General features: G+C 46.8%; 1 protein-coding gene and 1 pseudogene across 1 annotated transcript in view; one reads left to right on the top strand and one right to left on the bottom strand.

Moving 5' to 3' along the window:
- MOCS1 (molybdenum cofactor synthesis 1) overlaps positions 1–21,649 on the top strand; it is a 34,033-nt gene that overhangs the window by 8,300 nt on the left and 4,084 nt on the right. Inside the window, exons 4-11 of the mRNA XM_014532939.1 lie at positions 14,088–14,252; positions 15,953–16,014; positions 16,298–16,409; positions 16,688–16,800; positions 17,276–17,386; positions 19,708–19,828; positions 20,310–20,357; positions 21,248–21,645. Of these exons, the coding sequence (XP_014388425.1) occupies positions 14,088–14,252; positions 15,953–16,014; positions 16,298–16,409; positions 16,688–16,800; positions 17,276–17,386; positions 19,708–19,828; positions 20,310–20,357; positions 21,248–21,645 (1,130 nt within the window). The remainder of the gene's footprint in view (positions 1–14,087; positions 14,253–15,952; positions 16,015–16,297; positions 16,410–16,687; positions 16,801–17,275; positions 17,387–19,707; positions 19,829–20,309; positions 20,358–21,247; positions 21,646–21,649) is intronic.
- On the bottom strand, positions 1,479–3,683 carry LOC102258110 (annotated as a pseudogene).

Raw genomic sequence — 21,649 nt, forward strand, 5'->3', positions numbered from 1 at the left:
CCTCCCATATCTTTGTAAGTAGTTCTTTCAATACAGTCTCTTCGTTTTAACTATCTGGGATGAATTCTGTTTTATGCTAGGATCCTAACAGACACAGTGTCATATTTTTTAAGTTACATTTTCTCATTTCATTGTTGATATATCCTCTAACTCTACTGTCAATGTTATAACATGTCTCTTTCGATTCTTTGGAGTTTTCTGTGCTAGCAACCATATCATTTGCAACTAAAGACAATTTACTTTTTCTATAGATATGCCTTTAATTTCCCTTTCTTGTCCTATTGCAATATCTAGGTTCTTAAGTACAATACTGAATGGTAGTGGAAATAGGAGACTGCTTTTAAGGTTTCCTCATGGAATCTGGCCACTTTTACTTATTTTTTGTTATTATAATTCAGCTACTTTATTTCTGTTTTTAAAATTTATCTTTATTGTGAAAGTATTACAGATGCCCCCCTTCTTTTTCCCCATTGATCCCTTCCAGCCTGCACCCGTCCCCTACCCCAGGTCTTCACCATAATAATTAACAAATGACAAGTGCTGGCGAGGATGTGGAGAAAAGGGAATCCTAGTACACTACTGATGGGAATGTGGATTGGTGTAGCCACTATGGAAACCTGTATGGCTTTTCCTCAAAAAATTAAATGTGGAACTGCCATTTGACCCAGTGATCCTACTTCTAGGAATATATCCTACCAACCCTGAAACAGTAATCAGAAATAATATATGCACCCCTATGTTCATAGCAGCACAATTTCTAAGATCTGGAAACAGCCCAAGTGCCCATCAGTAGATGAGTGGATAAAAAAGCTGTGGTACATTTACACCACAGAATACTATGGAGTAGTAGAAAATAAGGATCTCTTACCCTTTGAGACAGAATGGAGGGACCTGGAGAGTATTATGCTAAGTGAAATAAGCCAGTCAGAGAAAGACAAGTATCACATGATCTCACTCATATGTGGACTCTAATGAACAAAATAACTGATGAACAAAATAGATCCAGAGACATAGAAGCATGGAACAGATTGAGGAATCTCAGAGGGAAGGGGGTAGGTGGGAAGAGATTAACCAAAGAATGTATATGCATGTATGCATAGCCGTTGGATGCAGGGAGATTTTAAACTGCTGCTGCAATTTCTTGAGTAGTTACTACATTATTCAAATTCTCTACTTCTTTTGGAGTCGGTTTTGGTAGATACTTTTTGTGTGCAATCAATCAGTACCTATTATTTATTTTTTAAAAGCAAATCAGTGAAGAAAAGATCAGAAACATTTGATTCACTTATGTATTTGTGAATGAAAAAAAAATTTATAATGCAAATTCTGTCATTAAAAAACTTAGGTACAAATTATAACATTATAGATAACCCCTTTTTTGTTTGTTTTGTTTCACATAAAAACCTTAATGACTCAATTCATTTCAAGAGATCTAAGTATGAGTACTCCAAGAAAATAATACACAAATTGGAGGCATCTTGGCTTTTTTAAAGTATATTTCAATACTTAAATTTGTGTGCATGCTTTAAACAACTAGTTATATTTCAAAAATGAGAGAACCTAAACATAGTGTATGATCAGCAACAGCATTTAAGTTTCTGACGTTAATATCAGTCTGTCACAGCACTAGTAACCGTCCTGTACTGAAACATGTTATGATACAGTTGAATCATTAAATATCATACCCCACACTCCCAGAATTAATACTGTGAAATTAAGTATTTAAGCATAATCAGTTATGGACAGCCTCTTTTATAAATTGCTGTTTAGCAATACACAAACTGTCTCAAAGATGAATGCTTACAGGTAGGCATTCCGTTATACCAGTAAAATAGCACGTCCTGAAAATATGGGCACATTTTAAGACGATTTTGTTAACCATTAATAGTCCCACAGTAAGAACCCACTTTAAAAGCAAAAGAAAATGTAATCATCTAGTGGATGATTGATTCAACATAGTTCCCAGGGAACAGACCAGTCACTCAATTGCAGACTCCTTCATACCAGCCGTCATCATTCTTCTTTATTGCATAAATGCTGCACCCTCCATAAATGATCGCTCATCGTCCTTGTCTTTCGTATCACATATTGCCACAACTTTCTCAGTATAATGATTGGATGGTTATACTGAACTACTGCAGCCTCCTTGTCTTCATGACCCACTGGAGGTGGAGGTGGTGGTGGAATGTCATCTGATGGAGGGGGTAGTGGTGGAGTTGGACTATCAGCAACAGGTCCAGTGGCGGGTGGTGAAGATGTAGGCATGGCAGAGGGAATGCCAGTACTGCTGGTGCCACTGCTTTCTCAGCCTCCACGTCCCCCACCACTTCCACTGTGTGTCCTCAGTCTCTGGCTTAAGGAAGCTGTCCTGCCTGAGCCGCGCTGACCTCCACGCCTAGCAGGACTTGCCATGTAGTCATTCATTAGGAACTGCTGGGGGTTTAACAGGTTCCAGGGTTTCGTAAGGAGTGTTCCTTCCCGCATTCCCTGGCCTGAATGGGAGGACTTGTCTCAGCCGTGCACCAGTTCTTGCAGGCTGACTATGTCCATGCTTGACACCGTGGCCCTCATCGTCCAGAACTGTATAGTCCAGTGGTTCCCAAACTTATTTGGCCTACCGCCCCCTTTCCAGAAAAAATATTACTCAGCGCCCCCTGGAAATTAATTTTTTAAAAATTTTAATAGCAATTAAACAGAAAGATATATGTATTAATGTTTCTACCTTTTTCGTAAAATATAGTAAAGAAAGGTGTAAATTAGAAACATTGAAGTTTGAAATTATGAAACTATTTATTGAACTCAGAATAGAAAGGTAATACAAAAAAAGTTAAAACAAATGCACCTGTGGCCATCACCGCCCCCCTGGATCGCTGCAGCGCCCACCAGGGGGTGGTAGCGCCCACTTTGGGAATCACTGGTATAGTCCATAGGTTTCTGAATATACCTGACAAGGTGCTTCATATTTGCAGGTGCTATTTTTTGTGAGTTCTGTTTTGTTTTGTTTTGTTAATCCTCACTGGAGGATATTTTTTTCCATTGAGTTTTAGAGAGGGTGGAAGGGAAGGGGGTTATGGGGGACGGGGAGAGAGAGAGAAGAAAAGAGGAGAGGGGAGGGGTGGGGAGGGGAGAGAAACATCAATGAGATAGAGACACATCGATTGGTTGCCTCCCGCATGCACCTGACGGGGGCTGGAGATTGAAACTGCAACCCAGGTGCATGCCCTTGACCGGGATGGAACCCATGACCCTCCAGTGTACAGGCCGACGCTCTAACCACTGGGAACACTGGCCTGGACAATTTTGTGAGTTCTTATTTGCTGTCAAAATACCAGTCTCTCTTCAAGCCCCTTTTTCTTTATGAATGTCCACCGTCCATGAGATATGATTGATGGAAGACTTGTTTTCCGAGGCTGAGAGCCTTGGATGTCCAGCAGTTAGAGCACATCGTTGGCCAAAGCATTTATTCGATAAGCAACACTAGCTAGGGGTTGGGTTGTGTAGGTTTTGCTCTCTTTAAAGCTTTTCTCCTGTCTGTAGCATGTATGTAGCTGTTTTCACAGTAGTCTGCCACCCGGGTCAGGTTCTGGTACCTCTCTATCAGCGCCCTCTTGCCAGATGGCATCTCCTCCTCTGGTAACATCTGCAGCTCTGCCATTCCTCCCACTCGGCATTGCTTCCTCTGATGTTAAAGAGACAGGCAGCAAGGTCTCGGAGGTTCCCAGCACCTCACAGCCCAGATACAAACTGCCTACCACCCTCCTGCCTGCCAGATTAAAAAAATATATATTTTTTAATTGATTTCAGAGGGAAAGGGAGAGGGGGAGAGAGATAGACACATCAATGATGAGAGAGAATCATCCATTGGTTGCCTCCTGCATGCCCCCTATTGAGGATGGAGCCTACAACCTGGGCACGTGCCCTGGCCAGGAATCGAACCATGACCTCTTGGTTCATAGACTGACACTCAACCACTGAGCCACATCAGTTGGGTTAAATTTTTATTTTAGACATTTGTTATTTCTTATTTCAAATTTATTGGTATGAAATTATTGGTAATATTTTCTTGTCTTTTTAGTCTCAGTTTTACTAGCAATTTTGTAACTTTTTTTCTTAATGTTGTTTATTTGTACTTTAGCTCTTCTTTTTTCTTAAATATTACTAGAGGTTTGTCTGTTGTGCTAGTCTTGGATTTGTTGAACCTCTTATGGTATATTTGTGTTCTATTTTATTATTTCTGTTTCTATCCTGGCATAGCCTATCACTTTTATAACATTTAGATCTAAATATTAATTTTATTCTGATTTGTTCTTTCATTCATGAAATATGTAGTAGTGCTTTTAATTTCCAAATATATGAGGATTTTTCATTTATATTTTCATTATTATATTATAATTTAAGTATATGGTAGTCAGAGAATATATCTACATGATAATCATTTAGAATTTATTGAGACTTTATGATCTAGTGTATTGGCAGTTTTTGTAAATGTTCTACTTGTGCTTGAGGAGAATGGTTAATCTTTAATTATTGGATGGAGACATTTATATTTGTTCATTGGATCCAGCTGGGTAATTTTATTGTTCAAACCTCTGGTTATCTCTATCTTTGCTGGCTTTCTGTCTGCTTGGTCTGCCAGTAATAAGTAAGTGTGTAGATTTGTTCATTTCTCTCAGAGGTCCTATTGCTTTTTATTTTATACATTGTTGAGGTGATTTTATTAGATTCATATGTGATTAGAATTGTTGTCTTCTTCATAAATTGAATCTTTTATCACTATATAGTGGGTTTCTCTCCATAATGATACTTTGGGCCTTAAGATCTATGTATTTTATTTTACCAAAGCTATATCAGCTTGCTTTTAGCTGTAGTAAGACTTGAATATAAACTTTTTGTGTGTTCTTATCCTTTAGGTATATCTCTCATAACAGCACATAGCTGTTACTTTTGTTTTTGTTAAATCAAATTTGATAATCTCTGACTCTTAACGGGTAACTCACCAGTTATTCTAGTTACCTTTATTGTAATTAATGACATATTTGGACTTTTTTCTACTGTCTTTTATCTGTCATATATTTAATATGTGTTTTTCTCTTCCTTTTTGGTTTTTAAAATAAATGATTCCTCCTTCTTCCTACCAAGACAAGAACTTTAACCCAGTTGTTGGCCCTTGATTTTGCCAACCCCTCACCTCCACTGATTGTTGATATTTTCTAGAACTTTCTCATGGGTTATTATGAATAGTCTTCCCCTGTGTCTCTCCTAAGCACACTGTCTGTCATTTAAGATAACAACAAACTGTACCAAGGTATTTGATCATCCATAATTGTTGTAGCATCTTCTGAATTTATTTTTCATCGTATTTATTTCCTCTAACAGTTTTTCAATGTGGGTCTAATGGTGAATCTAATTTTGATAGTAAATCTGATTAAATCTGGCAAGCCAGGCAGTTTTTATAATGTTTTAAAGTAGCCAAGTAGTAGTTTAAAATGTTATTTGGGTGCATATACAATTTTGGGTTCAGGGTTCACCCCTGTATTATGTTAAGAATGTTGCCCTAACCGGTTTGGCTCAGTGGATGGAGCGTTGGCCTGCGGACTGAAGGGTCCCGGGTTCGATTCTGGTCAAGGGCATGTACCTTGGTTGCGGGCATATCCCCAGTAGGGGGTGTGCAGGAGGCAGCTGCTCGATGTTTCTCTCTCATCGATGTTTCTAACTCTCTATCCCTCTCCCTTCCTCTCTGTAAAAAATCAATAAAATATATTAAAATGAAAATTTTTGAATGTCCCTGCATTGTCTCCTTCACCAGTATGCTATTGGGAAAAGTCTGGTGTCAGTCTGCTCCTTGCTGTTGGCAGGTGATATGCTGTCTTCCCCTAGAAGTTATTATAACGTTTTCTTTTACCTGGTTTTATTAAATTTTACTATATGTCTAAAATAGGCTGTTCCTTGTCTGTTCTGTTTGCATTCCATGAAAGTGTTCTTTCAGTACTAAGCCATCCGTTTTAAATATGGGGAACATTTTCTCCATTATTTTTCCATTATTTCCTTCTCTCCAGTTTAATCTTTTTTCCTGGGACCTCTGTTATCTGGATGTTGCCCCTTCTGCTTATAGCCTCCACAGCTCTTAAATTATATTTTGATTTTTTAATCTCTTCCTCATGTTTTCTGGGAGAGCTCTTTAATCTTACTTCCTAACTCACCAGTATTTCCCGAGTCCATACCACTGTTCATCTTATTTCTTATGTTCCTTATTTTACAATTATGTTCTTACTTAATATTTCCCCCTTGTTTTTTAAAATGAAAATTTTTGTTTTATATTATAAATATCCTTTTTTAAACTGTATTTATTATGTCTATTTTATTTGCTTGATTTATCTGTTTTAATCTTATTTCTTCTATTGGTATATATTTTAGATTTTTTTTTGGAGGTACTTTTTATAGTTCTCAAGGGTTTCCTTAGTTTAGCCTGTAAGTTTGCTCCCCTAGAATATTAGCTATTCTGTATGACACTAGAACAGCCGTGGGCAAACTACGGCCCGGGCCCGCGGGCTGGATACGGCCCGTTTGAAATGGATAAAACTAAAAAAAAAAAAAAAAAACCCGTACCCTTTTATGTAATGATGTTTACTTTGAATTTATATTAGTTCACACAAACACTCCATCCATGCTTTTGTTCCGGCCCTCCGGTCCAGTTTAAGAACCCATTGTGGCCCTCGAGTCAAAAAGTTTGCCCACCCCTGCACTAGAAACACTCAATATACATCGCAATTTTCAAGAAAGGAGATGCCGAGGAGTGCAGTAACCATAGGACCATTGCTCTAATGTCCCAAGCAAGTAAAGTGATGCTCAAGGTGATACGACAAAGGCCTCTACCTCACACGGAGCAAGAAATGCCAGATGTTCAAACTGGATTCTGAAAAGGAAGAGGCACTTGAGATCTCAGTGTGAATATTGGTTGGATATGGGAGAGCTCCAGGGAATTTCAGGATTTTAGAAACTACAGTAAAGCCTTTGATTCCGTGGATCTTGAAAAGCTCTGGGTTGCTCTGGAAGAACTGGGCGCGTCCCAGCACTTGATTATCCTGAAGCGTAACCTGTATTGTGGACAGGAAGCCACCGTCAGGATAGAATACGGAGAGACAGAATGGTTTGCTGTCGGCAAAGTTGCCAGACGAAGGTGCATTTTATCTCCCTATTTGTTTAATCTGTACATATACTGTATCATACAAAAAACTGGGCTACACTAAACTCAGAGGAAGAAGGAGTGAAAATTGGTGGAAGAAATATCAATAAGCTAAGATATGCAGATGACACCCTCTTACTTGCAGCAAGTACCAATGATTTGAAACGACTTCTGATGAAAGTGGAAGAAGAAAGTGCCAAATCAGGACTTTATCTGAACACCAAGAAAACAAAAATCATGACCATAGAAAAAGTACACAACTTTAACATAGACAAAGGAGACACCGAAATTGTTTAAGGTTTCGCTTACGTTGGTTCAGCATCAAGTCAATGGAGACTGCAGCCAAGAAATCAAGAGAAGGCTGAGACTCAGAAGGGCAGTGAAAGAATTAGGAAAGAATCTTCAAGGGCAACGGTGTGTCATAGAGACCAAGTCTAAGATCATCCACACCCTCGTATTCCCAATTGCTAAGTATGGATGCAAAAGTTGGACAGTGAAGAAGGCTGATAGGGGAAAATATTGATTCATTTGAAAGATGGAGCTGGAGAGCTTCACAGATACCCCAGACCCCCAGGAAGAGGAACAAGTGTTCCCCGGAGCACATTAAACCCGAAACATCACTGGAGGCAAAAAATGACAAAGCGGACACTCTTCTACTCTGTCTGTTCTTTGGAAAAGACAGTAATGCTGGGGAAAATAGGAGGCAGCAGGAAAGGAGGAAGACCAAACCTGAGATGGGCTGACTTCATAACAACAGCCATGGGCCTGAGTCTGCAGGAGCGGAGCCGGGCTGTTGAGGGCAGGACATGGGTGTCAGTCATTCATGGCGTCATCAGGAGTCAGATTGACTCAGTGGCACATCACACACACGACATGGAAAAAGGGTAAAGGCCAGAGTTTAGTTTTTGGTAGGCACAGGGAGCTCAAGATCCCAGACTGTCTCCGTTATTCACTCGTGTTTGTCTCCCCCTGAACGACCAGCACGGCTGTGCACTGCGCAGCTCCAGGTCATACTGCTCATTTAGCTTATGATGAGAGTGGCACCTGGACTTAGGGAGCATGGCAGTCCTGTAGGTCTTCACCTTCAAACCTCAGGGAGAAGCAGGTTTGGAAGGAGCCCTGGGGCTTTGGGAGGCGGAGGAATGAATGCAGGAGATTGGTAGGTCCTCACCTGTGTCTTCAGCTCCTCTTCTAGTGGGACTCGGGCAGCTCCCCCGAGTTTGCCACTAGTGGCTGCTGAGCTAGTTCTGGGGCGCGTGCCACTGATTCCTTCAGTAAGGGGACAAGCAGTGGTTGTTCTGAGGCATCAGTGGGTGAGGGCAAGAAGGGAGTTGAACTGCCTTGCTTACCATTATTGCTGACCTTCTCTGCCAGGCACCTTCAACCCAGGCTACAACCCCTCCCCATACTCGTTCAGAAGACCAGTCCGTCTTCCTATGAGTTCTCTAGATTTTCTTTAATTAATGTCCTGGATTCTGTGTTTCTCCAGAATCCCTCTGTGTAGGGAACCAACAACTACTGCTAATTTTCCATATTGGCAGAGCCCGAGGGTAAAGCTCCCCCCCCCCTTTTTTAAAACAATTTTTCTTTTTAAAATTTTACTTTCCTATTACAATGGTAATACATGTTTATTTTAGGTAAGCAAAAACAATATATAACTACTACCCAGTTGTAACCACTGTCAACATTTTGGTGTTTTATTTTCATATTTAGTTTTTAACTTCTGGATGTTGTTGTTTTTTATTTAACTCCCTCCCCCATTACAGCTGATATTCGATATTATTTTATGTTAGTTTCAGGGTACAGCATAGTGGTTAGACAATTATATAACTTATGATCCCCCGACACCATACATAGTTATTATAATATTATTGACTGAATGTATTCCATATGCTGTACTTTACATCCCTGTGACTAGTATTTTGTAACTACCAATTGTACTTCTTAATCTCTTCACCTTTTTCACCTAGCCACCCAACCCTCTTCCAGTCTGGCAACTATCCGTCTGTTCTCTGTATCTGAGTCTTTTTCTGTTTTGTTGAGCATGTATTTTGTTCTTTAGAATCCACATATAAGGGAAATCCTATTAACAACTGTTTTTAACCTGCTCTCTGAACTTAATATAGCATGTGTATCTCCCAACAGCCGAACATATTATTCTGTAGAGTCATTTTTGCTTGCATAATATTCCATCATCTAAACAAAGCATAATTTAGCCAGTTTCCTATTGTTGGGTATCAGAATGATTTCCAGCTGTCTTTTACTATGCACTGCTGTCTACTAAACATCTTCGTACTAAATATTGTTCACATCTATAATTATTTCCTTAGGTAAATTCTTAGACTTAGAATTTCAGGTCCAATGCTTTACCATACATGTCTCTTCAGAAAGGCGGTATAATATTAGCCTTATACCCGGAACATGTGCACTTCTGCACAGCCCTCCCCAAACGGATGCTTAAATGTGTGATCTTCTGCTGCCTTTTGTGCAATCTTTTCCCCAATTTTCATCTGGGCACCTCACTCCTGGCTTCTGCTCTCATGCAGAGATAAGCTGATTCTTCACCAAGGTTCATGCATTCAAGTGGTTTGAAATAAATTTTATCTCCAGACAAGTAAATGTAAAAATCACCTATATAATACTACTGATCAAAGATAACCACGGTGGGCATTTTGACACAGTATCCTTTCTCTAGATTTAAATGTCAGTAGGTGGAGGTTTTTTTTATTCTTGTTCTTTTGTGTACATTCTGGGAGAATTGCGTTGTACTCCAATTTGCTCATTTGCTCTTCATATGTGTCCATTCTGCTTTCTCATTAAGTTTTTTTCTTTCTACACTATATATTTTACAACTATATCTATCTATCTATCTATCAAATATCTTTCTATAACTATATATATTTTATTTTTAAGAGTTCTAATAAGTTATTTTTCTCATTTCAGAATGTAATATTTAACTCCTGGAGGATATTAATTTTGATTTTTTTGTATTAAAATATAATTGACATATAACATTGTATTAGTTGCAGGTGTGCAATATAATGAATTGATATTTTTACACATTGCAAAATGGTCACCACAATAAGTGAGGTTAATGTACATCACCACACATAGTTATATTTTCTTTTCTTGTGATGAGAACTTTTAAGATCTACTGTCTTAGCAATTTTCAAATATACAATATATTATTATTAACTATACTCACCATGCTGTACATAACACCCTCTGGACTTTGTGTTGTAACTGGACGTTTATACCTTTTGACCACCTTTATCCATTTCACTCACCCCCTTCCAACCACCTCTGGCAATCACCAATCTGTTTTCTGTATCTGTGAGTTTGAGTGTTGTTTTTTAAGATTCCACATATAAGTGAGATCATATCACTTTCTCTGTCTGATTTATTTCACTTAGCATAATGCCTTCAAGATCTATCTTTATGAAAAATGGCAAGATTTTATTTTTATGGCTGAATAATAATATTCCATTGTGTGTATTGTGACATTTTCTTTATCCATTCATTCACTGATGGACAATTAGGTGACTTCCATGTCCTGGCTCATTTTAAATAATGCTGTACTGAACAGCATTTGATGTAGTCCTGCTTTTTTTCTTTTTTCTTTTGTTGCCTTTACTTTTGGTGTCAGATCCAAAAACTCATCACCAAGACTAACGTCAAGAAGTTTACTGACTATGTTTTTCTTCTAGGAGTTTTATTATTTCCTATTAAGTCTTTATTCCATTTTGAGTTAATCTTTTTGTATGCTGTCATATAGTGGTCCAGTTTTATTCATTTGTATGTAGTTGTGCAGTTTTCCCCATAACATTTATTGAAGAAACTGTCCTTTTCCCATTGTATAGTCTTGGCTCCTTTGCTTTAAATTAATTAAACATATATGTGTGGGTTTATTTCTGGGCTCTTGATTCTGTTCCAATGATCTGTGTGTTTGTTTTTATGTCACTACTATACTGTTTTGATTGCTATAGCTTTGTAATATAATTTAAAATCAGTAAGCGTGATGTCTCCAGCTTTGTTCTTTCTCAAGATTGCTTTGGCTATGTGGCGTCTTTTGTGGTTCCATTCAGAAATGTTTGTTCTATTTCTGTGAAAAATAACATTGGAATTTTGATAGGGATCACATTGAATCTGTAAATTGCTTTAAGTAGCATGGAAATTTTCAAAATACTAATTCTTTCAATCTGTGAGCACAGGATAGCTTTCTTCTTATTTGTGTCTTCTTTGATTTCTTTTATTGGTGTCTCATAGTAGTCAGTGTAAAAGTCTTTTACTTGCTTGGTTAAATTGTTTCCTAGGTATTTTATTCTTTTTAATGCAATTGTAATTGGGGTTGTTTTCTTAATTTATCTTTCTGATAGTTTATTATTAGTGTATATGCAACATATTTTTGTATACTGACTTTGTATCCTGCAGCTTCACTGATTTATTAGTTCTAACGGTTTTTAGGTGGAGTCTTTAAGGCTTTCTATATATATATATTTTTTAAAAAAATATATTTTATTGATTTTTTACAGAGAGGAAGGGAGAGAGATAGAGAGTTAGAAACATCGATGAGAGAGAAACATCGATCAGCTGCTTCCTGCACATCTCCCACTGGGGATATGCCCGCAACCCAGGCACATGCCCTTGACCGGAATCGAACCTGGGACCTTTCAGTCCGCAGGCCGACGCTCTATCCACTGAGCCAAACCGGTTTCGGCATCTATATTTTATATTATGTCATCTGCAAATAGTGACAGTTTTACTTTTCCTTTCTGATTTAAGTGCCTTTTGTTTTGTTTGTTTGTTTGTTTGTTTTTTCCTTGCCTAATTGCTCTGGCTAGGAATTCTAATGTTGAATAAAAGTGGCAGGAGTGGGCATCCTTGTCTGTTCCCAATCTCAGAGGAAAAGCTTTGAGCTTTTCACCATTGAGTATGATGTTAGCTGTGGGCTTATCATATATGGCCTTTATTATGTTGAGCAATGTTCCTTTTATACCCCTTTGTTGACAGTTTTATCATGAATGTATGATGAATTTTGTCAAATGCTTTTTCTGCACCTATTCAGATGGCTGTATGTGTTTCATCCTTCATTTTGCTAATGCTGGTATATCACATTAATTGATTTGTGGATGTTAAACTATCCTTGCATCCCTGGAATAAATCCCACTTTATTTTGGTGTATGACCCTTTTAATGTATTGTTGAATTTGTTTTGCTAATATTTTTTGAGAATTTTTGCATCTATGTTCATCTAACTCCTAATTTTAAAAGAATCATCATCTGTTATCTCTTTCATGTCTCCTTCTTTCATTTCTCTATTTGTGAAATTTATGTTTCTTTCTCAGCATTGTCTTTACTTTTTTCCTTCTTATTGAATTTTTTGGAGTGACACTAGTTAACACAATTATGCAGGTTTCAGGTGCATAATTCTGTAACGCATCCTCTGTACACTGTGTTGTGTGTTCACCACCCCAAGTCAAGTCTCCGTCCATCACCATTTATCACCTCTATACCCTCATCCACCTCCCCCCACCTGCTTCCCTGCAGCAGTCACCACACTGTTGTTCTTGTCCATGAGTTTTTTCTATTTTTCCCCCATTTTTTGCTCTGTCCTTCCATCCCTCCCACCATTGTCCCACCACCAACTGCTGTCAGCCTGCTTTCTATGAGTTTGTCCCTCTTTTGCTTGTTAGTTCAAAATGTTTGCTGATTCTTGACTGTACTCATCTCAGTTCCCAAGGCCTCTGCTGGCCTGGCTGCCAGGGCTGTTTCTGTTTATGCTGGTTGCCCCTGAGGTTGTGGACAGGGGCGTGAGGTCCTGCTAGTCTTCTGGGCCCCATGTCTCCTGACTATCAGCAGCTACTCAGGGCTTCCCCCACCCCCTTAGGCTGCCTTAAGTGCTCTAGCCTTGGGTAAAAGCTGCTGCCTTCTCCCTGCTCCTAGAGGTGAGAGGGAGGCCAACTTGGCCAACCTGCCCAACTCATCCAGTAGAATTCCCCCAAAGACAACCTCCTTGGCATAACCAACGACCCTTCTGCTCCTTGTCTGTGTGACTGCTAAGTGTGGTGCATGCCAGTCACCCTCCCACTTTGTACAGAACCTTCTCCTATGTGTGCTTTGGGCCGTGGTCTCCTCGAGCCATCTGGTCTCCCTCTGCTTTCTGTGTTTCAGTATTTCTCCACCTTTCTGGGCCATTGAAGACATTCTTTCTTGCCTTCCAGTGCTATTATGGGTGTGTGTTTTGTCTTTCTAAATCCTTCTGTTGTTTCTGGAGATTTTTGGTGGAATGGAGGAGTCAACAAACTAGAGTGTAAGAACCTGTGAGTTAGTTATTAAGAGCACGAGAGGCCCGGTGCACGAAAATTTGTGCAAGAGTAGGCCTTCTTTCCCCCGGCTGCTGGCACCGGCTCCCCTCTGGCACCCGGGATCCGGGCTTCCCTCCTCCGGCCGCCAGCAGGCCTGGGACCCGGGGTTTGCTCCGGCCCGGCTTCATCTGGAAGATCGTCCGGAATGACGTCTGGAAGGACTTCCAGTCTAATTAGCATATTACCCTTTTATTATTATTGATAGTTCTGGAGTCAAACACACATGAATTTGACTCTCAGCTCTTCCTCTTACTAGCTATGTGCCTTGCAATTTTCTTACTCTCTCTGAGCCTTTCTTCTCTTGTGGGATCATTATTATCGCGACACTTCAATGAGCTCAGGCACCCAAGCCCTCAGCAGAGCCTCTAGCAGAGGGAACACTCAGTGTTAAATCTTTTGCTTAGTTTTATCATTGTTTTTATTCTTGTTTCTTATTAAGCTGAGCCTGGTTAGTTGAGGTCCATCCATGTTACTTGGACTCGCACTCTCCTGGCCTCACCAAGAACAAGTAGGCTGATGCCTCCTCCTCTCTTCCTACAGCCCAGCTCCATCGGCTGGAGGGGCTGAGGACCATCGGCGTCACCACCAATGGCATCAACCTCGCCCGCCTGCTGCCTCAGCTCCAGAAAGCCGGTCTCAGTGCCATCAACATCAGCCTGGATACGCTGGTGCCAGCCAAGTTTGAGTTCATCGTCCGCAGGAAAGGTGACCGTGCAGCTCCCAATGGAGGTGCCCTCTGAGGCCCCGGAGCTGGGGCTGGGGCCAGAGGCCTGGGCTCTCACCCTTGGTGTCTTGGCTAAGGATAAGCCTGGGCTTCACCCCTCACCCTCTCCAAATGCCCCTCGTCTTTGTAGCCACAGCCCTGAAGGCCTTTGGGGGTCAGATGCTAAGAGCTATGGTGACCAACCTCCCTGTACTCTGTCCCCAGTTTGCTCATGACTAAGAGGGTTTCAAGAACTCAGGACTTTCATTTTGAAACCAAGATAGCCCCTGGCAATCTGGGCTGAATTGGTTGCCCAGTGATGAGTTCTGCAGAAATGTGGGGCCGGCCAGGGTGGAAGCAGCAGCCCTGAGGTGCCAGGGTCAGGGCCAGCACTGCCAGGTGGGGGTCCCCCAGCAGCCCCCAAGGGTGCTCCCTGTGCCCATCCTGGATGTAAGCCTCTCCCTTCACCCCTGCAGCAGGGACTCCCACAGCCTCCTCCCACTGGGTTTCATCGGGGAGGGCAGGGCGAGAGGGAGACCTTCCAGAGTCCCCTGTGGTCTCGGGCCGTGGGCTTCACATTGGGACAGAGGCTCCGGCCTCTCCCTGTGCCTCCCTGCTTACAGCCCTCCGTGTGCTGAAGTGCTCGCGAGGCCTCGCCCTCCGTGAAGCCTGCTCCCGGCACTGGGAGGGGACAGACACACAGGACATTGCCCTGCAGGACAGGCTACTGAAAAGGTGTGAGGCCACTAGGTTTATGGTGTCCATTGAAGTGACAGCGAGGGAGAGAGAGCTGCCGCACATTCCTCCCCTTGCCCTCCTTCACCGGGCCCGTCCAGAAAGGCTGCAGGGACAGCATGAAGGCCATTCCCAGGCCACGCTCCCTCAGCTGACATCCTGGCTAGGAATCCCCTGTGATCTGCAGACTCTGCCGGCTGTGGGCGGGTGAGACCGGCGGGCAGTGGGTGCAGGAATGAGCTGAGGGGGGCTGAGGGGAGTGAGGGGAGGATAGGTCAGCCTGAGTAAGCACAGAGACAGGTGTGAACCACATGCATGGGAATCGCTCACCAGCCCTGACACAGCTGTGCACAGTAGGCGCTAGTGAGAACATGTAGATTATATGAACCGACAGGCTGTTGGGGAGAAAGCCTGGATACGGGGCCAGGAACCTGTGTTCTGAGATGTGGTGTGCTGCAGCCAGCAGGGCCCTGCTTCTCTGGGCCTCAGTTCCCTCTCAGGACTGAGCAGGCCCCCCAGGTCTGCGTTGCACACTACAGCCCAGGGGTCAGACCCAGCCCCTGCCTGCTTTTAACAGCCTGTGAACCAAGAATGGGCTTACTGGTAACATTTGCAATCAATTGAATGATAGGGAGCATTGACTATGAACCCCAACCAAGCAAAATATTATCCTTGTAAAAATAATTAGTTTCTTCCATTCCATACGTGGACCTGTATTACCAAAAACTATTCTCAATTATTATCATATTCTGAATTGCATCAATGAAATCTTTATGGCATACACCTACATAATATCCTCAATTTTGCCTCTTGGCCTGCAAAACCTAGAATATTTACGATCTGGCCCTTTACAGAAATGCTTGTGAGCCAGGCCTCAGTGGTCTCAGAGATGCCTTACTTCCCAGGTCTGTGAGGGAGGGGCCCAGGGAGAGGGAGGAGTTCCTGACTGTTTCTCTTCCTCCCACAGGCTTCCACAAGGTCATGGAGGGCATCCACAAGGCCATCGAGCTGGGCTACAGCCCCGTGAAGGTGAGGGTGGGCCCCTTCTTCTATCCCTCCACCCTGGCTTGGTCTTTCCCTGTCAGCTCCTGGCCACCACTTCCCTACCCACTGCATCCAGCCCTGCCCCTCACAACGCAAGGGAGGGCAGAACTGTGACCTCCATGGATTCCACAAACCCAAGGAGAGCTGTGGGGCGAAGGGCAAGGACCGGGACCTCCACTGGAGAGCCCAGGCAGGTCCCAGATCCCCAAAGGTCACCCCTGCAAAACAGCCCCGAGGGCAGCGCTCATGGTCCCTTCATCCCGGGCAGGTGAACTGCGTGGTGATGCGCGGCCTGAACGAGGACGAGCTCCTGGACTTTGTGGCCTTGACCGAGGGCCTCCCCTTGGACGTGCGCTTCATAGAGTACATGCCCTTTGACGGTCAGTGATGGGGGTGCGGAGGGATGAGGAGCTGGGCCTACGGACAGAGCATGGAGCCCCCGTGAAGGGTGTGTGGGGCAGCAAGGTCTGGCTCACACTGTGGGTGCTGCTGACCTCCAACCCTGCTGTGTGTGTAGAAACTTCTCCAGAGATGGTGGGGAGGGGCCCGGCAGGGCTAGGCTAGGGCTGCGTGGGTATCAGAGGCCTCCTGACTCCGGGCTGTGCGGGAGGGTGGGCTCCTGCCCTGCTGGACTCGGGAGCCTCCAACCCCCATACAGGTAACAAGTGGAACGTCAAGAAGATGGTCAGCTACAAGGAGATGCTGGACACCCTCCGGCAGCAGTGGCCGGAGCTGGAGAAGCTGCCCGAGGAGGAATCCAGCACAGCCAAGGTGGGGCAGCCTGGGGCTGGGCGGGGGAAGTTCAGGAGAGCTGGCAGGGGCCGCGGGCGGTCAGAGGGCAGCGATGTAGGGCAGTGCCAGTTAGCAGGATGCCCTTCAGTGCCAGCACAGCAGCCTCCCTTCTCCCGGATCAAGAGGATAAAGAAGCGGCGGGCGTGGGACAGGGGTAAAGTGACTTGACAGGACACACGCCAGTAAGTGGGGGAGGGGTGCTCCGTCTGCTCCCCTACGGGCCTGCTCTGGCCGCGGTGCTCCGGTCTCCGTATGCTTAGCTGGTCTGCTCGGCAGGCCAGGCACGGGCAGAGCTCGTCCCCACTCGTGTACCTGAGTCTGCTGTGGTCTGAGGGCCCTGGGTGCTCCCTTCCGAAGGCTTCCCTGAGGCCGTGGAGTGAGGGCTCAGGTCGGCAGGGAGAGCGGGCCCTCTCCGCCCCGGTTCCCGCCACTGCCCTTCTCCCTCCTCGCCCAGACCTTTCGCGTCCCTGGCTTCCGAGGCCAGCTCAGCTTCATCACGTCCATGTCTGAGCATTTCTGTGGGACCTGCAACCGGCTGCGCATCACAGCCGACGGGAACCTCAAGGTGAGCGTCTGCACATCCCTCCCACCGGCCCCGAGTGGAGGGGAAACAGCGGGGCACACGGGGTGGGGGGTGAAATAGTGTCAGATTTGGGGAGGTCATGGGAGCAGCACCCTGATTTATCCCTTCCCTTTCCTCCCTCCCTCCCTCCTTTCCTCCCTTCCTTCCTTCCGTCCTTCCCTCCTTCTTCCTCCCATCCTTCCCCCCTCCCTCCCTCCCTTCCCTCCCTCCCTCCTAGTAACTTGCAGCTGATTGGGAGCCATTTTCCAGGACTTGGTGCTACCATGGCGGGGGGAGGTGGTGAAGGTTTTGCCTTCCCCCCCCTCCCCATGTTGGCCCCTTCCACCAGCCAGGGGCTCAGCTCTGAAACCAGCCTCGTTACTCATGTCTAACGAGCATGTGCTGTGCACCTGCCCTGAGGGATGAAAGGGAGACATAGACCTGCCCCACCCTTTAGGGGCACACAGGCTCCTTGCTAAGACCAAACAAAGCTGCTAATGTGCGCAGGTGCAGGATTCTTGGTCCAATGAGTGATGGACATAAGGGTGATGGATATAAGGGGTGGACCTGAGGGAGCGGGTGGTGGGCCTGGAAGGATGGCTGGGTGGAAGTGAGGGCAGGGGAGGAGGCGTCAGTACATCCCAGCATCCTGGGCAGATCACAGTCAGATCTGGGAGAGTGTGCTAGGGGCTCGAGTGCCCAGGGAGAAGGTGCGGAGTGTTCTGTTGACGGGGGAGGGGGGGCGACGGGGGCTGTGCAGGGTTTCTGAGCAGGGGGAGACCTGGTCCCCTGTTCACATTTTAGGAAAAATAATCCGCAGGTTGAAGTTGGAAATAGGAAGACTGGTTAGATGGCCATTTGGCGATGTCCCAAATGTGTAGGAGTGTGCAGTGAAGATGGGAAGGAGGAAAGGGGACTTGGTCGTGCAGGTGGCGGGTGGAGAGAAAGGCATCAGGGAAAGACTCTGGGACCCGGTTAGTACTGGGGGTGGGGGTGGGTGGGGGCGTTTCAGATGCATCAGGTTTGCCATCCAGAAGGAATCGTTCAGCTGTTACTAAAAAGCAAAAAGGTTTTCCTGGGCTGGGATTTAAAATGGACCTGAACTGTGGGTGGTGAGGCAGGGCCCTGCAGGAAATGGAAGGTGGGGTTCTGAAGGGACTGGACTGAGGAAGCTGCTGGTGATGCAGGTGAGGGGGGCTGTGAGGGGTGTTGAGGCACCCCATGAGCAGCAGCTGGGCCCACCGTGGGGGGAGCGGGAGGGGAGGAGGTGGTGCCATTGGGGCCAGTGAAAGCCAGACGGAGGCTGGTTCAGTGGCCTCCTGGTTGGTGTCATTATGGAGGGAAGCAGCCACTCCAAGTCAGAGCAGGGAGGAAGCAGGGAGCAAGCACCAGCCTCCCTCTCCTCTCCTGTCAGCCAAGCCCAGGCCCAGGCAGAGGCAGCTGGAGGGGGCCTGGAAGGTACAGCTCCTGGGCCTCCTGGGGGCAGAGAGGGGTGGAGAGTAAAACCCAGGGCCTGGAAGGTGTAGTCCCTGGGCCTCCTGGGGGCAGAGAGAGGTGGAGAGTAGAACCCGGGGCCTGGTGGGGAGTGAGGACGGGAGCAGCATGGTGAAGTAGGTGTACCTTTTGCTTAGATTTCACTCCTGTCTTCTCGGGTGGTCTCTGCCCTCAGGGGCTCCTCAAACATTCTTCTGTCACTGAGTCCACAGAGCCTTGTAGTATAGCGCTGGCACATAGTAGGTGCTTTATAAGGTTCTGTGGGAGGGTGGTGGGTATCTTTCTTTCTGGAGCCCCCAGAGCCCCAGCCTCTCTCGGGGCTGGGAGCCCTGAGTCAGTGTGACTGACCGCAGGATGGCCTTCCCCCAGCCCCCTGCTGTCCGCATTGGAGTGGGACAGGGGCTGGCAGGTAACGTCCATGAGACAGGGGAGCAGGAGGGCCCGAGGGAAAATGGGGTGTGCGCAGGGGACTGCTGGGTCTCAGCGAGGACGCCTCAGGAGGCCATTCCAGGGAAGGTCCCGGAGGAGTGTGCATCGGGATGGCTATCTCCATGGGCAGCAGTTCCGTTTTTTAAAGCTCACTCTCCAAGCTGAAGGCGACATGATCGCAAGCCAGAGCCAGGCCAGGGATGTCTGCATCTGCTTCCTGCCCTCCAGCCGGACTCCTCCATCCAGCGCCTCCTGCCCCTGGTGGTGGAAAGTCCTGCCCTGACTGTGCCCAGCCGTGGGAGGCCTGGACGCTGGTCTCAGCCCAGAGGGGTCTCCAGGGATGGGCCGGGGCCAGGGATGCAGGAGGCCCATTGTCCTCACCCCTGTGATAACCCCCTCAGGTCTGCCTCTTTGGGAACTCAGAGGTCTCCCTACGGGATCACCTGCGGGCGGGGGCGTCTGAGGAGGAGCTGCTGGGGATCATCGGGGCGGCTGTGGGCAGGAAGAAGCGGCAGCACGCAGGTAAGGGGTGGGGTGGGCGGGCCAGGCGGGGTGAGTGGGCCACTGTCAGCAGGAGGGAAGCAGAGTTTGGGGGGAGGACAAAGCACAGCCTGACAGGGAGCTGGGGACTCAGTGTTGGACCCCTAGACTTGGGGTGCGGTGATGGTTCTCCTCCTGGGAGGCTGGCACAGTGGAGACTACAAGGGACAGGTCCCCAAATTCTCTTGGGCTGTTTCATTGGTGGGGAAAGGGGTGTCATTGCCCCTCTCTTCCCACACACGGCATTCTGTCAGGAGGGCAGGGCCTGGCGTCAGACTTCTGGGCTCGGTCCTGGGTGGCCCTCAGCACACAGTAGGGGCTTTGTCAGGTGCTCCTGGGTGAGTGCATGTACACGGGCTGTCACACCACTGTGTCCATGTTTGTGTCACGAACTGTCCCTCCTTCTCTCCCCTCCCCTGCTCTCCCTCCCCCGCTCTCCCTCCCCATCCTTCCCTCACCCCAGGCATGTTCAGTATCTCCCAGATGAAGAACCGGCCCATGATCCTCATCGGTGGGTGACCCAGCAGTACGTAACCACTCGCCCTTGTCATTGGGTTCCGTGGGGTGGGCCCCCCTGCCATAAGGCACCCCTAGACCCTGCATTTCATCCCGATGTTCGCAGCCTGGTTTTCTTCTGTTCCCCCTCATCCTGTCCTGCCCCCTCATCCTGTCCTGCCCCTTCAAGCTTTGGCTGCCTCTGCTCTTGCCTCTGCACGCACCCCTGCACCAAGCATGCCACAGGAATAATCATTGTGTCACCAGGAACTGGGGGGGGGGGGTCCCCTGGATTTAATTGTCTTCCCTCTGGAGTGTGGGCCCACGCACGGGCGCATCTGGACCATTAGCACCCACTGGGCGATGTGTCACTGGCTTCTGCGCAGGGCAGAGCTTGAGCCGCAAGCTAGGAGTGCTGCTTACTCACCTGTCAGGGAGGACACAGCCACAGTCACAGCCTCCAGGTTCCTAAACTCCCGGGAACTGCGTGATGAGGACATCTCTCATTGCGTGGGAGGCCGCAAACAAAAGCCCCTTTGATACAGGGCTGCATGTGGCGGCTTCTCTCCCGCTGGCTTCTGCGCAGGGCAGAGCTTGAGCAGCAAGCTAGGAGTGCTGCTTACTCACCTCGTCAGGGAGGACACAGCCACGATCACAGCCTCCAGGTTCCTTAACTCCCGGGAACTGCGTGATGAGGACATCTCTCATTGCGTGGGAGGCCGCAAACAAAAGCCCCTTTGATACAGGGCTGCATGTGGCGGCTTCTCTCCCGCTCGGCTTTGTGCTCTCCATTCCTCCTCCCGTGGTGTGGGCAGAACCAGAGTGGGGGAGGAGAGAGGGTTGCGAGAGGAGGCGGGGAAAAGAATGCCCTTTGCCCTGAGTCTGTCTTCTCCTTCCTTCTTGCAGGATTGTTTTGGATGCTCCAAGATTCCCCACCAGCCATTCCAAGCCTTTCCTCTTGGGACCCACTCGGCGTTCAGGGTCTGAGACACAGAGCGAGTCTCTCCAACCAGGTGGCGACTCTGTGGAAGGGCTGCCGGGGGCCCCAGTCCCCTCCCCTCGCCCAGCGGTGGCTGGGGCCTGGCTCCCCTCAGAGACACTACTGTTCCCACCCCAACTCAGACACCAACCCCAAGTGCCTTAGCCCCGGGTCCCGGGCTCCTGCCACCCACTCAGGATCGCTGCCAACCTCGGACCAGCTCACCCACGTGGACACGGAAGGCCGGGCAGCTATGGTCGATGTGGGTGGTAAGCCGGACACAGAGCGGGTGGCCGTGGCCTCCGCCACGGTCCTCCTGGGGCCGGTGG

This window comes from Myotis brandtii, unplaced genomic scaffold, assembly GCF_000412655.1.
Source record: "Myotis brandtii unplaced genomic scaffold, ASM41265v1 scaffold924, whole genome shotgun sequence".
In the NCBI taxonomy this organism is placed as follows: Eukaryota; Metazoa; Chordata; class Mammalia; order Chiroptera; family Vespertilionidae; genus Myotis; species Myotis brandtii.